Source organism: Aspergillus candidus (assembly GCF_002847045.1).
Source record: "Aspergillus candidus strain CBS 102.13 unplaced genomic scaffold BDW47scaffold_37, whole genome shotgun sequence".
Lineage (NCBI taxonomy): Eukaryota > Fungi > Ascomycota > Eurotiomycetes > Eurotiales > Aspergillaceae > Aspergillus > Aspergillus candidus.
In genome coordinates this window covers 139,493-154,373 of record NW_020194042.1, presented here as the reverse complement: position 1 = coordinate 154,373, position 14,881 = coordinate 139,493, and the positions used below count along the sequence as shown (strand labels likewise).

The window sequence follows — 14,881 nt, the reverse complement described above, 5'->3', positions numbered from 1 at the left end:
TGGCCGAAAGCATTTATGTATGGATAGGTATCAGCTATCGTTGATGATCAGTTGATTGGAGGGTCATTTTAGATGCATGGGTGCGAGAGAGCAGTGAATTTTGTCGTCACAAATTGAGGTGCAGTTGAAGGTTTCTGGGACTGAAGCTGCTATGGTTCGCCTACAGCCCGAATCATTTTACTCTAATTTCATTGATTTCTCTTCGCCTCATTTTACCAATTCATAGGAAGGCTTGAAAATTCTCATACTGTATTTGAGTGCAATATGTAAACAACTTAAATGGTATCCAGCTGATGTGTCATGCCAGGCAACTCCACATACCACGCCAAATCACTATCCTCCTTCATCTCCCAGGCCGTAAACCCATTGCCCATAAACCGGAACCGATTGGCACTCGAGTACTCAATATCCCAGTCCTCCCCACGAATCTCCTGCATCATCCGGCGGAACAGGATCGCGCTGCCGCCGAACAGCGCCACAACACGGCCGTCTGCCGTCCCCCGCTTGTACCAGCTCTTGCAGCCGCCCGTCCATACAAGCGTCTTATGCACTTGTTCGCCGTATTGCACGAATGCCTTCTCCGCGTCCAGCTTGGGCTCGACGGACTTGATGTCTTCCGTGGCGATCTTGCGGATCCACTTCATGAAGTAATCGCCCGTCCAGTTGAGGGACTCGACCAGGGAGCCGTGCCCGCCGAGACAGTTGGGGCCCATCATGATGAAGTAGTTTGGGAAGCCTACTGTCGAGACGGACAGGTATGTCTCCGGATCGATATTCCACTTGTCGGCCAGTCGTTGACCGTCTTTGCCGATGATTGGGAAATGGGGAATGTGCGAGACATCGAAGCCGGTGGCGCAGATGACTGTCCATGTGTCAGTCGCTTGCTGGACTGGATGTGATGAATAAGAAGAAGAATGAAAAAAAACATACCAACATCGCACTCAAAAGCCTTCCCGTCTGCCGTGTGCACTGCGTTCTCACTGATGTGGGTGATGGTGCTGTTGCTCAGATTGCAGTTCGGCAGGGAAAATGACTCGAGATAACCCTGACCCGGGGTGACGCGACGACAGCCGACCTCGAACTTGGGGATGAGCTTCTCGCACAGCTCGGGGTCGTGGTTAAGTTTCTCAGCCATTTGATTTCTGCCGAAACTCTGTGCTTCGTCGTTATTGCTTCCTTTTATGAACTGTTCCAGTCAGCACCCATACTGACTTGCTTCTTTATATAAAGTAGGTAAACATGATAAAAGAAGACATACCAGTCTGAATGTTTTGTTCGTTCTCCCCAAGATGCCCTTCCGGTACTGTCGATGCGTCTCCGGGTCTTGGAATGCCTTGATTTGCTCCTCGGTGTATGGCGGGTTCGGATTAGGGTCGTCATTTCCATGGTGCCTGGACGGCGGAACACGAAGGTACACCCACGCGGGACTGCGCATGAAGTTCATAACCGTTGTTCCGGGCAAATTTGCCATCTGAGGTGTGATCTGAATGCCTGACGATCCATTACCAATGACAGCGATGCGTTTCCCCGAGTAATCAAACTCGTGGTCCCAGTCTCCCGAGTGCGTGAGGTGGCCCTTAAAGACGTCGAAGCCAGGAATTTTGGGCCACACGGGATGTCTGGTTTCATTAGTTCGCTGCCTTGGTAAAAATATAACAATATACGAGAGACATACACAAGAACTCCCTGGGCTGAAAGGACGATCTCCGCATATTCAACACGCTTCTCTCCCGTGAGTGTGTTTTCCACCTCGACTCTCCATTCCCCCTTCTCGGCCTGCCAGGCCATCTCCACAACCCGCGTGTTCAACTGCAGGTCACGATCAAGGTTCCACTTGCGGACTGTCCGATGGATGTAGTCCTGGATCTCTGTTCCGCTGGCATAGAACTTGCTCCAGTTGGGGTTGGGGTCGAAGGGGAAGGCATATGCATGCGCGGGGACATCGCATTGCACGCCGGGGTAGGTGTTGACGAGCCAGGTCCCGCCTACATCCCCTCGAGCCTCGAAGATGGTGTGCGATACGTACCCATCTAGTTCTGGGAAACGGTGTTGGATCTTGTGCGCGATTAACAGACCGGAAAAGCCAGCACCGATGGTGATGACGCGGATCTTGCGAGCTGTGTATGCGTGCTCGGTCTTGAGAGGGACCGCATACGGGTCGTGCTGGGTCGTCCCGGAAGGGCCCGCGGAAGTGCCATTGGGGACTGAGAGGAGGCGCTCGACGTGCGCTTTGAGATGGAGGGGGTCGGAATCAGGAGTCGGGGTTTCCACGGAGGCAGTCATTTTGGCTGGTCTTGCTGCTTTGTTTGTGATGGTTGGTGGTTTACAGATAGATGTGGTGAATGGGATGGATCCTTATATAAATCACTGCTAAGGTAGAGACCACAAGAGTATGACAAGACAAGTCCCTTAATGATCTCTGGACATGGCCCGGCACATATCCTCTTGGATCATGTGTCCGGTTAAGTGAATGCATTGCCTGAAGGCTGGTATCTCTGGTTGTTCGGCACTCGGTAGAGTCGAGTTGACCGTCTACCTTCCCGCAGGTAGGATGCCCGGTTACCCAATTTGGCAATGGCAATAGTAGATGAATGCTGTAGGTAAATCGCTATGCTATGCTGATTAACTTCTATAAGCCGAGAAATTGGTAGTATTGTCATTCTGATACAGTTTAACGTTACCAACGGAGGATGACTGCTTCGGTTGGACGTGGTTAAGGACTGATGGGAATAGAGATCATGTGCAGAGAAATGTAATCACATACTAAGCGTAACTACTCAGCTACAAAAGATACCATACATCTTTGGCCTTCGTCAAGATCTCTATATTCAGTGCGACAGTAATTAAGTAACGCTGTGAGAAATTTGTATATAAATTATGACAAAAAACTATAGACTACTAGACACTGCTTCGTATGTCTTCTCTGCTCCATGCTCCATCTTCAGGTCGCAATAGTTCCTATCTGCCACATCTTGTGCACGTTGTCGATATCCTGGCGCAGGCCCTTGGTATCGGGCGATGATGCGTTTCTGCTTGTGTCCTAGCTCACGATTAATGCCTGTCATCCATGAATCCACCTCATTAGCCAGAAGACCCTGCGCACACGTATGCACATGCTCTGTCCACTCTGCCACTTTCTTCGAGTTCGTCTCAGCACAAGTGATTTCATGATCCCGGCAATACCTCAAAAAGCCCGTCACCCACTCCACGGCGTACTCAATACTGCGTGGGATATTCCCAAACATCTGATGTGGACCCAACACCATAGTCATGTTCGGAAATCCCTCGACAAAAAGCCCTAGAAAAGTGCGAGGCCCCTCCTTCCAGCGATCGCCCAACCGAACACCATCCCGGCCGCGGAAGTCCACCGCCGTAAAGGCGCCCGTGATAGCGTCGAAGCCCGTCGCGTAGATGATCATGTCGAACTCGAAGTGCTCCTCACTAGTCTGGATCCCTTTCTCCGTAACCCGCCGAATAGGCGTCTCCTTCGCATCGACCAGGCGCACATTACTTTGGTTGTACACCTCAAAGTACCCACTCTCCAGCGGGACCCTCTTTGTCCCAAACCCATGGCACTTGGGAATCAGCTTCTCCGCCGTGACTGGGTCATGCACGCGCTCGCGGATCTTGTTCGCGATGAACTCGCTAAACAGTGCATTCGCCTCGCGGTCGTAGCCAATGTTTCTGAAATTTCCCAGCCACTTGGCAAACCCACGCTCCTCATACAACTTGTTCCAAAACGCCTCTCGCTCGTCCTTGGGCACGTCCTGCACGCGGCGCTGGTCCGAGGTGTGGACAAATCCAGAGTAGGACGAGCGGCACTTGGTGAAGATCTCGTCGTAGCGCGAGCGGATGTCTTGCATTTCCTCCGGGGAAATGCGCGCGTTGCGCAGTGGGGCGCTCCAGTTGGGTGTGCGTTGGAAGATGGTGAGCTCGCCGGCCGTCTTGGCGATTTCTTGCACGGCCTGGATAGCTGTTGCGCCAGTGCCGATAACGGCGACGCGTTTGTTCTCAAACGAGATCGGGGTGTGGGGCCAGCGGGCCGTGTGGTACCATTCCTTCGTGAAGTCGTGGATACCGGGGATATTGGGCAAGGTGAAATTACTGAGGACACCCATGGCTGTCACTAGGAAGCGAGAGGTGTATTTGTTTCCTTTTGCGTCGGTGAGAAGCCACGAGTTGGTAGGTTCTTGGAAGTGGGCAGATTTGATGGTCGTGTCGAACTGCATATCGTCGTAGAGGTTGAACTTGTCGCATATGAACTGGCAGTACCGGAGCGTTTCTGGCTGGGGAGCAAAGTGCTCGTTCCATGACCACTCATCGAGTAGCTCTTTTGAGAACGAAAACTGGTACGACCAGCTCTCGGAGTCAAACCGTGCGCCTGGGTATCGGTTCCAGTACCATGTCCCACCAGGGCCAGATGCGGAGTCTAGTACGCGGACTCGCAGGTTCAACGTACGCATCCGATGCAGCGCGAAGATACCAGACAGGCCGCCGCCAATGATGAGGACATCGTAGTCGAGGTCCTGGCTGAGTTGCTCAAACGAAGGTGCTTCGTAGCTGCCCATGATTGCGACAATGGTTGGTGTTGGGGATGATCAAGTCACCCCGCGATCTGTCGCGGAATATATACAAATGACATTTCTAGACCAACGTCATCCTTTTCCGAAACATTGGTGGCCGGTAGTAACATGGGCTAGTAATATACCGGATAGCCGGCGGTCGTGTCGACCGAATTAGGGCTTCCCCGCATCCCCGGATCGTCCAAAGCTCCACCTACCAATATCCAACCAGCTCAACTAGAGCTCCTCCAGGAAGGACGCCAAGATTGTATCTAGACACATTGCCGGATATGCCTCGAAGCTCCTTTTTAATCTCCTGGAAAATGGGTCTGCTCTTCTTTCATCATGCATACCCTAGTTCACGATGGACAATCTACGCGCCTTCGAAGAGTCTCTCCCCGACGATGAGAAAGCAACGAGCACGCACATCCCTGACATCAGGAAGATAGACACCGTTGACACGCTTCATCAAGATGAAGCTCTCAAGGTACTTGCTGCCTACACAGGCGACGAGTCCTGGACGCCAGAAGAAGAGAAGAGGTTGGTCCGCAGGATTGACTTCAAGGTGCTGCCTCTACTCTGCCTGACTTATGGCCTGCAATACTACGACAAAGCGATGCTATCACAAGCTGTAAGAGCCCTTTCACCTTGTAAGCAAGTGAGTTGAATATACTGATGATTGAACAGGCCATATTCGGTCTTCGAGATGACCTCCATCTCACGGAGGGCAACAGATACTCTTTTTCCGCCGCTATCTTCTACCTGGGCTTTATTGTTGGCGCCTATCCAGCCATGACCCTGGCACAGAGGTTTCCCATTGAACGTGTCGCCTCAGTTCTGGTTGTCGTATGGGGAATTTGTCTCGTACTAACCCCAGCGTGCTTTAATTTCCAGGGGCTGTTCGCGCAGCGATTCTTTCTGGGTCTCCTGGAAAGCGGCATTAGCCCTATGTTCATGCTCATTGTCGTACGTCTACGATCCATCTTTTCCAGTATATGAAAAACCACTGAACGGTTCAGGGAGGATGGTATAAGAAAAACGAGCAAGCGCTACGCATGGGGTATGCTACCTACCTACACACTTTGCACTCCAAGCCTACTAATATTTTCCCAGTATCTGGTACTGCTGGACCGGCTACGTCTCCATCTTTTCCCCGCTCATCAACTACGGCCTGGGCCACATCCACGGCACCCTATCCCCCTGGAAGTACATGTATCTATTCGGCGGATCAGTCACCATCGTCTGGGGCGTCTTGGTGCTGTTCCTCCTCCCACCTGACCCTATCCGCGCGCGAGGCTTCGATCCCCGCCAGAGATACATCGCGGTCGCCCGACTGCGCGTCAACAACGCCGGCGTGCGTAACACGCACTACAAAAAGTCCCAAGTTATTGAGCTTCTCACGGACCTCAAATTCTGGCTCATGTTTTTCATCGCCTTTCTGAGCATGATCGCCAACGGTCCCATCTCAACCTTTACGCCCATTATCATCAATTCAATGGGCTTCGACACGCTTACCTCGCTGCTCCTGATGATGCCATCAGGACTCTACGCAGGTAGCCTGATGCTAGTAGCGCCCTACCTGGCCTACCGGTTTAAGAATGTCCGCTCGTGGCTGGTGTGCGTCTGCGTGTTGATGTCGACGGTTGCGGCGCTACTGCTGCTGTTGCTGCCGTTCTCGAAGACGGGCGGGTTGCTCTTCGCTTGCTATATTCTACCCTCTGTGGGAGGCGGATATGCTGTTCTCATGGGGTTGCAGATTGCGAACATCGCAGGGTACACAAAGCGGGCGGTCGCGTCGGCGGGGTTGTATATCGGGTACTGTCTTGGTAAGTACAAAGTCCTGTCTTGACCGTTGGGAGATTATTGACTATGGTAGGTAATTTTGTGGGGCCGCTGGTCTTCGAGGAGAAAGATGCGCCCCGCTATGTACCTGGTTTTATCGTGGTCATTGTGACATCTTTTGTGTCGGGGATGCTGGTTCTGGCTTACAGGTTTGTTTGTGATCGCGACAACAAGCGGCGGGATGCGGCGGGCACGATGGAGGCATTCGACAACGCGTACCAGGATGATTTGACGGATATCACGGTATGTCTATACCTCGCCTGGTTTTTTGCCCTGCTAATATTTGCAGAATCCCGAGTTTCGCTATATCCTGTAAATTCGTGGTCCCGGGTAGAATGTATCTCAAGGAAAGGGACATGGTTAGGGCTCTGGTTAGGGTTAGGCGGCTATACTATACAATACAACTCCTCTCATCATCATCCATTTGACTCCACTCCATAATCTGGTTACCTGGCATCTCCACGTGGATACCCAAGATCCCTTTCCCCAGATTCACAGACTATACCCCAGATTCCCCAGCGAGGGCCGAAAACCCCCACGCGCCTAACCCCCACGTATCTATACACTGTTTCAAAACACCACGAGTATATCTCCGTAGACCCTGCCGGCACTAGGCCGTCTCAGGCGCATACTAGCTTCAACTTGGAAGGAGGAACGGACAGCGGGGTCCTTCCGCGCATGGCTACCGGCACCCGGTTATCATTAGGCATTTCGTTTTACCTTTACCATTAGCCGAATGCCGAGACATTCATGGTGTGCATCTAGCCAGACGTGGGACAGTCTGATACAAGACTAATATCGAAGTATACAATTCAACAAAGACACTTGCAACCACAATCAACACCGATAATACAGCACAGCAACCATGACTATCTCAGTTCCGCTCAGTATGCACGCGTGGAGGAAGCACAAGGGAAATCCATCGCCAGTAAGATAATCTCATCAAGATAAACAATTATAGGAATTTGTTATGCTAATAACCACAGGTGTGGGAAGAAATCCCTGTTCCCGGAGTCCCCCGCAGTGGGTTCTTAGTGAAATTGCTTGCTTCTGGGGGTATGGGTTCCCCGTTGTTGAGTTATCAGTTCTAAGTCTTTATAGTATGTCATAGCGACCAGGCACTGCTTGAGGTTGAAGACCGCCCACACTTCAACGAGAAATACACTCTCGTATGTATAATCGGCCAAGGGAAATCACTTTATGCTGATTATACAGGGCCACGAAGGATGCGGGGAAATCATAGCTATCGGGGAGGATGTCAAGGACTCTCGTTTTCGTCTGGTGAGATCATCAAACTGCTCTATCTAATCTAATTCAATGTATTAAAGTAACCCAATTTACAGGGTACAAGGATCGCCTGCGTGGCCGTGCCAGGCTGCGGCGAAAAGAGCTGCTCCGAATGCTCGCGGGGTTTAGACCAGCTGTGTCCCAACGGACAGCATCATGGAATCGGACAAGACGGATTCTACGCCCCATATGTTGCGATAGACGCTCGAGGGGCCGTCCTCGTTCCTGAAGGTGATTAATTCCAGTATACCCCAATCCATCTCAGGAACCCTCTAACTAGATGACATGAAGGCGTCTCCTCTGCAGTGGCTGCAGTGGCCACCGACGCCGTAAACACAGCCTACCACGGGATCGTGCGCCGGGCGGAAGTCAAAAAGGAAGAGACTGTCTTCCTGTTTGGACTAGGCGGTCTGGGGTTCAATGCTCTGCAGGTTGTGCGGTACATTGGGGCGCGCGTCATTGTGTCGGACTTGCGGAGCGAGAAACTGGAGTTGGCGGTGCAGAAGGGTGTGCCCCGTGAAAATGTCGTTTCTGTGGGGAAAGGCATCCCTGAGTTCGTGGCAGATAATGGGTTGCAGGGGAAGATAGACACGGTCCTGGATTTTGTGGGATCGCATCAGACCTTTCATGATGCTCAGCAGATTGGTGAGTTTTCTATCCTTGATTACTTTGCACTTATTCATATACTTCTATGTGTATTTTCTATTGGGTGAAGTGGACGAACAACATCGCTAACAAGATGAAAAGTCCGACCTGGCGGAAAGATTCTCTGCGTGGGCACTCATCACCGCCAAAATGAGGTTGACATGAAGATTGGCATTCGCAAGAGACTAAGTATTATCTTTACATATGGAGGACTGCCCGAGGACCTGGTTGCGGTCCTGGACCTGATTGCTAAGGGGACGATCCAGCCGCGGGTGGAAACAAAGTCTCTGCCGGAGATGCCGACTGTGTTGAAGGATCTTTGTGCTGGGAAGATTCAGGATCGAGTGGCTTTAGTCTCTTGAATATTTTATTTTTTATTTTATTTTTTTGGAATTGATACCTATATATTCCCTGAACGATGCGTACTTGGCAAAGTAGTTCTTGGATAAATGTGCCTCCCCAGACAGCAGTATATAATTGCTTTCCTGTTGTTCAATTTCTATAGTGACCGAGACAATCGGGTATTCTTTGCTTGTCTCAATTAGGATTATACATTTGTCAAGGAGGAGATTTGCATATAGAATTGTTATTTGACCAGAAAACAAAAATACTGGACATGCACTGCCCGCCTGAGTTGTATTCATCCCAGATGTACTTGAGTATGTATATTCCTGTCCAAGAGTATTTACAGGCTTAGTGGCAATTAAGCACTATTCTCCCTGCTGTTATGCTCTCCCACTGACCCGGCAAACCCTAGTGGGAAAGCCGGACAGTTCCCCGCACTGGGGGGGTCTAGTGTATATATATTAAATCACGACTTGGAGCTTCAGATATCAATAATTAACAATTACTGGCACGTTGAAATTAATCCCAATGATCAATTGACATATACTTCTAACTGACTTAACAACATCTATTTGAACTAAGCCTTAGAAATGCCTCCACTCCCCAAATACGAATACACCGGGCCGGTGGATTGCACTATCCCCCCCGACAGGGCCCAACTCAAGGGCAAGAGTGTAATTGTGACAGGAGGTACTTCTCCCTTTCTACCGGAGACCGCAATTACTCGACTAACCACCCCAGGGGCCAATGGAATGGGCGAGTCAACTGTTCGGGCGTTCGCCGCAGAAGGGTATTTCAACTTCATCTGGAACTTCGAGACCCAATACTAACAATACAAGGGCATTCGTCACCATTGCCGACGTCAACGACGAGCGTGGCAACAACCTCGCAAAGGAGCTCCACCCGTACGGTACCCATACCCCTACACCTGGACAACACTAACCGATTCCAGGAACGCCCAATTCGTTCACTGCAACATCACTAGCTGGGAAGAACAGGTGCAGACCTTCGAAGCAGCCATTGCGAACTCCCCAAACCGCAGCTGTGACGTGGTCATTGCGAACGCGGGCATCAGCCGCGCCAGCGGAGATGACCTGTGGCCGTTGGACGGTATGTCTCTCATTCATTCCCTTGCCGCTTTTGCGACGAGCACACTGTTAACATTAACTAGATCCCAATGCCCCCCCAGTCAAGCCGGGCCTCGCTATCATTGACGTGAATATGATCGGGACGCTGTATACGTGGAAGCTAGCTGTACATTACTTTCGCAAGCAGCCGGATGTTCCCGAGCGTGATCGGTGCTTTATCATTACCGGAAGCATGGTGGCTTGGATAGACTCGCCAGTATGTCTCCTTTCCCTGAAATAGATAGCTTCATTGCTAACAAGAGTTGGAAGGCCAACTGGCAATACACGTGCACCAAATACGGCCTGCGCGGGCTGATGCGCGTTGCAAGACGCAGTTCATGGGAACAGGGTATTCGGATTAACTACGTTGCGCCGTGGTAAATGTCCTCCGCCGAGTATATGCACGAGGAAGTACTGACACCCTCCGCTAGTTATATCAAGAGTGCGATTCGGTCGCCGGAATACGAAGCAGAGCTTACCCGCAAGGGGGTGCAATTTGCGCCGCAGGAGGATGTTGCCATGTGCATGATGAGGCTTGCTACTGATCAGACTATCAATGGTAGGTAGTGCCCCTCTTGATCACGCTAAGTAGGGAATAGTGCTGACAGGACAGGTCACTCCCTGATGATCACGCCCAAGTCAGTGGCAAAAGAGGGCTTCAAAGATGCCGAGCAGGATGACCATATTGAGGAGGGATACTTGAAGCGCAATCAGGAGACGCAGTTGCGCGTTATTGAGGATCAGTGGCAGGTGGGATGGAGCAAGACACGTACGGCTGAAGGGGCCACGAAGAGTAATGGGCATAGTTGAGCTCATCATTAGCTATATCGAAGGAATTCGCTGGAGCGCAACTACATTTTATGACATCCTCTTACATGTATACACTGGCTCTCCGTATGTTACTCTATGAGAGTCACTGCACCAAAATATCGAATCAGCCTTTGGTCGGGCTTTGCATGACTAGTATCCCAGTATTTTATAACAATTTTAGTAGATAGAATTCTTGTGAATTTTGCATATTTCAAATAGAGAGAGTAATTCTTGTCCGAGTTTCACCATCACAGAAAGGTAAACTAACGAAATTGGACCATAATTTTATATACGATCGATCATGGCACCTTGATCTTGAAAGCACTTGGCTCCGGCTTGTCCAAGGCCCACTTGATCCCATCCGTAATCACATCATCCCACTTCTTCGACCCGGACAGTTTATCCCCATATCGCCGGAACCCATGTGGTAGACCCGGGAACACGCTCACATCCGTCGGAACCCTGTCCAGCCTGTCAGTATCCTGCTTTATCCATTTCATACCCAAACTCATGGATGAAAAGAAAAGAGAAGAAGAAAAAAAGAACCAAGACTCACCCATTCTCACTGAGCAGCTTCGCAAAAAGCAGCCCCTCATCGCGCAGTGGATCCAGTCCCGCAACGCCAAACACCGCCGGCGGCAACCCCCTAACCTCCTCCGGTGTCGCATACCCAGGATTCGACCTACGATCCTCCAAGTCCGGCGCTGACCCCAGCAAATTCATAAACAGTTTGATCCTCTCCACCGGCAGAATTGGTGCATCCCGACACTCCACAAAGCTCGAGACACTCGGGTCGCGCATCTGCGCCAACATCCCGTCATAACAGGTGTGATGGACCAAAGGTGGGATGATGAGGACCTGGCCTCGAATGCGAGGCCGCTGGGTCAGATTGGCGTCTTTCCCCGAATTCTGCTGGAGGGCCAACGACACGGTTAGCAGGGCCCCTGCTGAGACCCCGCCTACTACGACCTGGTTGCCGTCGCCTCCGATCTCGGAGAGGTGGTCGTGCACCCAGTGGAAGGCGTCCTCCGTGTCGGTCCATGCCACTGGCGCCGGATATTCCGGGGTGTGGCGGTAGTTGAGGTTGAAGACGACTACGGGGCGTCCTGCGGCGGCCAGGGTGGCGACTATGCGTGCGCAGGCGGCGTCTTCGGAACTCAGCGTTCCAAAGAGGAAGCCTCCGCCGTGGAGATAGATGTAGATGGGGAGGGTTTCTGATGGGGGTATGCCGGAAGGTCGGTAGCTGCGTCCTTCTAGCGGGTGGCCGTCCCGCGCGGGAACGGTGTGGTCTTTGATTGTCACCTGGGAATCAAGGCCTGGCGTTGTTAGCTGCGCTGGAAGCTGTTTGTGAGAAGGGTGCGTGTACATACCTTCTTTGATCATTGCTTCTGCTGAGGCTGCCTCGCGATGGTTGTTTGAGAAGACCTTTAATTCTTCCAGGCTCTGCTTTGGTGGTGGAGGGAGGGTCGCCTCCAATGCGACCCATTCCGCGCTGGGTCCGCTGTACTCTGTGAAGTCCATTATTGTGTTTAGTCTAAAGAGTTATGAAGTTCATATTATGGTTAAATGCGGGATATCTCATGGCTTGGGTAAAGCTGTCTTTTCTACGTCACTATAACTCACTCTAACGTGGTGAACGTCCGGACGATAGTCCAGGCTTATCTGCGGGGAAGCCTCGGCTATCATGACGCGGTATTGCCGAGTGCCGGACACTATGTACCGGGCTGGATATACCGTCTTATTATCAACGAGCAACCCTCCTTGAAATGGAACATTGGGATTGGTATATTTGCTAGAAATATAGACTGGGGTGAGTAGATATGCTTGGGCTAGGGTTAGTAACTGTGAGGTAGCTTTCACTAGGGCAAGATACCAGATAGCAGAGTAGTCAGTCATCGGAGCGTGCTCCTATCTCGGGATTAGATCGTGTTGCTGTCACTATGCTAAGCTCCCCCGCATTTCCCCAGACTCCGTAAATTGACCCACTTCCAAGATGTTGCCAGTTTCTCATCTCCCAGCAACATGGCGGACGGGTATCGGTTCCACACTTTCAAGCCACCACAGACAAGAAGGCGACGAGCGGTGATTGTCTGTGTATGGTGCCATGAGAAAAAGGTAGTTTGAGACCGTATGACACAATAACCAGGGCTAATTTTGACAGATAAAATGCGACCTGCAAGAAACAAGCGGCCAAGGCTTCGGCAAATGCACCAACTGTGCCTCTATTGGCGTTAGCTGCAGGTATGCGAGGATCTCTTGCTTTCTGTTATGACGTGAACTGAAAGTGATCCTTGCCAGTATTCGTCCCTCCAAGCGGTGCCGACGGGAGCGACCGAGAAGATTAGATGAATCCATTGCCGAAGCGCGGCCGGATCCACCTCTGGATGTCGGCGAACAGGATCAGCCTCTCACACCTCCCCTGGGGACAGAGACCAGCGATGAGACGTCTAGTCAAACCCAGCTAGCACCGATCATTCCAGAGGGGGCCTATCCTGGTTTGTTCGATCCGGCCTGTATGCCGACTTCAGTCCCAGAAAATCATTCAATCGCGACTACTGAGCGTATCGCCACTGCCGACGACGCAGCAGACAGCTATCTCGGTGAGGTTAACTACGAAGTCGTGTACGGATCTGAAATCCGCTCCGACGCAGACGGACAACGGCGTCAAGCGCCTCCGTCCCCAGAGAAGCACGATCTTCCGCCACGAGACCTGCAGCAGGCGTTCCAGGAGACGTTCTTCGAGAACTGTTTTACGTGGTGTCCTGTGTTTGACTATGACACTATCCAGAATGATTTTGCCCAATCGCCACTGGTAGCCAATGCGCTAGGCCTAGCAGCTGGCCATATCAAGCCACCAGTGATTCAGCACGCCGATCCTGCCACATACTACGACCGCATGAAGCAGCTATTCTATGGCGATAAAGAGCCAAATCTGCTTATGTGTTTGAAAGCGATTTCTTTGACGTACTGGTGGAGCCCCCGTCCGCCATCGCGTGTCCATCGCGACACCTCCTGGTGGTGGACGACCGTAGCCATTCGACACGCTCAGCATGGCGGGTTTCATCGCGAACCACGGCCTGAGCAGATGGTGCGCTCTCAAGTCGATCCTGGCTTGCGGCGCCGAATATGGTGGACTTTCTTTGTCAGTATCCCACCTTCCTCTCTGCTCAAGATGTCAGGTTTAACAAAGTGCTAGGCCCGAGAACGCCTGACAGCCCTCTGTCAATCTCGCCCCTGCGTGATTGACCCTGCAGACTGTACCATCCCGCCTCCCACTATCCACGACTTCCCAGAGCACCAGCGCGGCGTTCAAGCAGAGATCTTTCTCCGATGGATCAACCTCTGCAGCACCATCGGCGCTATCGCAAAGCATCTCCAACGCACCGGCCCCGACAACATCATCAGCACACCATTTCCCATAGGGCTCGCCCGCGAGCTACTTACCTGGGCCCACGAGACCCCCATGCATCTGCGCCTGGACTTTCTTTCATCGACCACCACCAACTTCAACCGCAACGTCCACCAGCTCCACCTCCCCTATCTCGCCACGGTGATTGTACTCCATCTCAGCCGGACCCCATCCGCCCTTCCCAGGGCCTACCCAGCCGCCATGGTCGCCGCATCATGCATCGCACGCATCCTGCGCGACTGTCTCCTGCGCGGCCACATCAGGTACCTAATGGGCATCACATGCTGGTACTGCAGTATGGCGCTCGTTGCGCTGCTGCACGCGCGCCAGATAAACCACCTCTCGCGCGCCGCAGAAGCCGATATCGAATCTGTGGTGCTCACGCTGCGCGAGTTGCGCGCGATGTGGCCGACGGCGAACGTCTTTCTCCGGGGGTTTGAGAGGCTTCGCACGATTAGCGATACAGAGGACGCGATCCCGCCGGGCGAAATGGATGATATTAGCGCTGCCCAGGGAATTGACTGGAGGGGTTATTTCCCATTTGCTTCGCCTGAGACGAGTGAGATTACGGGGTGGTTGTTGGGGAGCGGCGCGGGTGGGGAGGTGATCGGGACGGAGGAGGTGGGGGTGGAAGAGCTGTTGACGTTTGAGTTGGTGGATTTGTTTGGCATGGAGGGTCTTCTTTGAACATACCATTTACCGTAGTATATACTACTAGCTAGTGCAAAGCCGGGGTGTAGCTATTGCGTGCACCATTCCCATCCAGGATAACCCCCGCACGGCTATCCGGCAGTCGGCTGATGCATCCTAACCCTAACTTTATATATCCTCTCTATACCATCGTTATCACCATT

General features: G+C 52.0%; 7 protein-coding genes across 7 annotated transcripts; 4 read left to right on the top strand and 3 right to left on the bottom strand.

Moving 5' to 3' along the window:
- Nucleotides 1–275: 275 nt before the first annotated feature.
- On the bottom strand, nt 276–2,283 carry BDW47DRAFT_132880 (flavin-containing monooxygenase; the record flags this gene model as incomplete). Its single annotated transcript, XM_024817685.1, has 4 exons — nt 276–862; nt 931–1,186; nt 1,259–1,619; nt 1,676–2,283. 4 exons carry the CDS (start codon nt 2,281–2,283, stop codon nt 276–278), a joined length of 1,812 nt encoding a protein of 603 aa, XP_024670258.1.
- Nucleotides 2,284–2,888: 605 nt separating this feature from the next.
- On the bottom strand, nt 2,889–4,568 carry BDW47DRAFT_132879 (flavin-containing monooxygenase; the record flags this gene model as incomplete). The annotated part of the gene is made up of 1 exon (XM_024817684.1): nt 2,889–4,568. One exon carries the CDS (start codon nt 4,566–4,568, stop codon nt 2,889–2,891), a length of 1,680 nt encoding a protein of 559 aa, XP_024670257.1.
- Nucleotides 4,569–4,926: 358 nt separating this feature from the next.
- BDW47DRAFT_118898 (MFS general substrate transporter) lies at nt 4,927–6,720 on the top strand (the record flags this gene model as incomplete). The annotated part of the gene is made up of 6 exons (XM_024815272.1): nt 4,927–5,193; nt 5,250–5,528; nt 5,582–5,622; nt 5,676–6,388; nt 6,439–6,647; nt 6,694–6,720. The coding sequence occupies 6 exons, from the start codon at nt 4,927–4,929 to the stop codon at nt 6,718–6,720; spliced, it is 1,536 nt and encodes a 511-aa protein (XP_024670256.1).
- Nucleotides 6,721–7,269: 549 nt separating this feature from the next.
- Nucleotides 7,270–8,698, top strand: BDW47DRAFT_127405 (zinc-binding dehydrogenase; the record flags this gene model as incomplete). The annotated part of the gene is made up of 7 exons (XM_024816712.1): nt 7,270–7,332; nt 7,391–7,460; nt 7,506–7,573; nt 7,620–7,685; nt 7,748–7,922; nt 7,983–8,336; nt 8,439–8,698. The coding sequence occupies 7 exons, from the start codon at nt 7,270–7,272 to the stop codon at nt 8,696–8,698; spliced, it is 1,056 nt and encodes a 351-aa protein (XP_024670255.1).
- Nucleotides 8,699–9,271: 573 nt separating this feature from the next.
- Nucleotides 9,272–10,618, top strand: BDW47DRAFT_127404 (putative short chain dehydrogenase/reductase; the record flags this gene model as incomplete). The annotated part of the gene is made up of 8 exons (XM_024816711.1): nt 9,272–9,371; nt 9,423–9,471; nt 9,521–9,586; nt 9,634–9,791; nt 9,853–10,025; nt 10,079–10,185; nt 10,240–10,367; nt 10,422–10,618. The coding sequence occupies 8 exons, from the start codon at nt 9,272–9,274 to the stop codon at nt 10,616–10,618; spliced, it is 978 nt and encodes a 325-aa protein (XP_024670254.1).
- Nucleotides 10,619–10,917: 299 nt separating this feature from the next.
- On the bottom strand, nt 10,918–12,139 carry BDW47DRAFT_127403 (alpha/beta hydrolase; the record flags this gene model as incomplete). Its single annotated transcript, XM_024816710.1, has 3 exons — nt 10,918–11,080; nt 11,175–11,934; nt 11,989–12,139. The coding sequence occupies 3 exons, from the start codon at nt 12,137–12,139 to the stop codon at nt 10,918–10,920; spliced, it is 1,074 nt and encodes a 357-aa protein (XP_024670253.1).
- A 501-nt stretch (nt 12,140–12,640) lies between these two features.
- On the top strand, nt 12,641–14,714 carry BDW47DRAFT_118895 (uncharacterized protein; the record flags this gene model as incomplete). Its single annotated transcript, XM_024815271.1, has 4 exons — nt 12,641–12,733; nt 12,780–12,859; nt 12,917–13,760; nt 13,815–14,714. The coding sequence occupies 4 exons, from the start codon at nt 12,641–12,643 to the stop codon at nt 14,712–14,714; spliced, it is 1,917 nt and encodes a 638-aa protein (XP_024670252.1).
- Between the last annotated feature and the right edge of the window lie 167 nt (nt 14,715–14,881).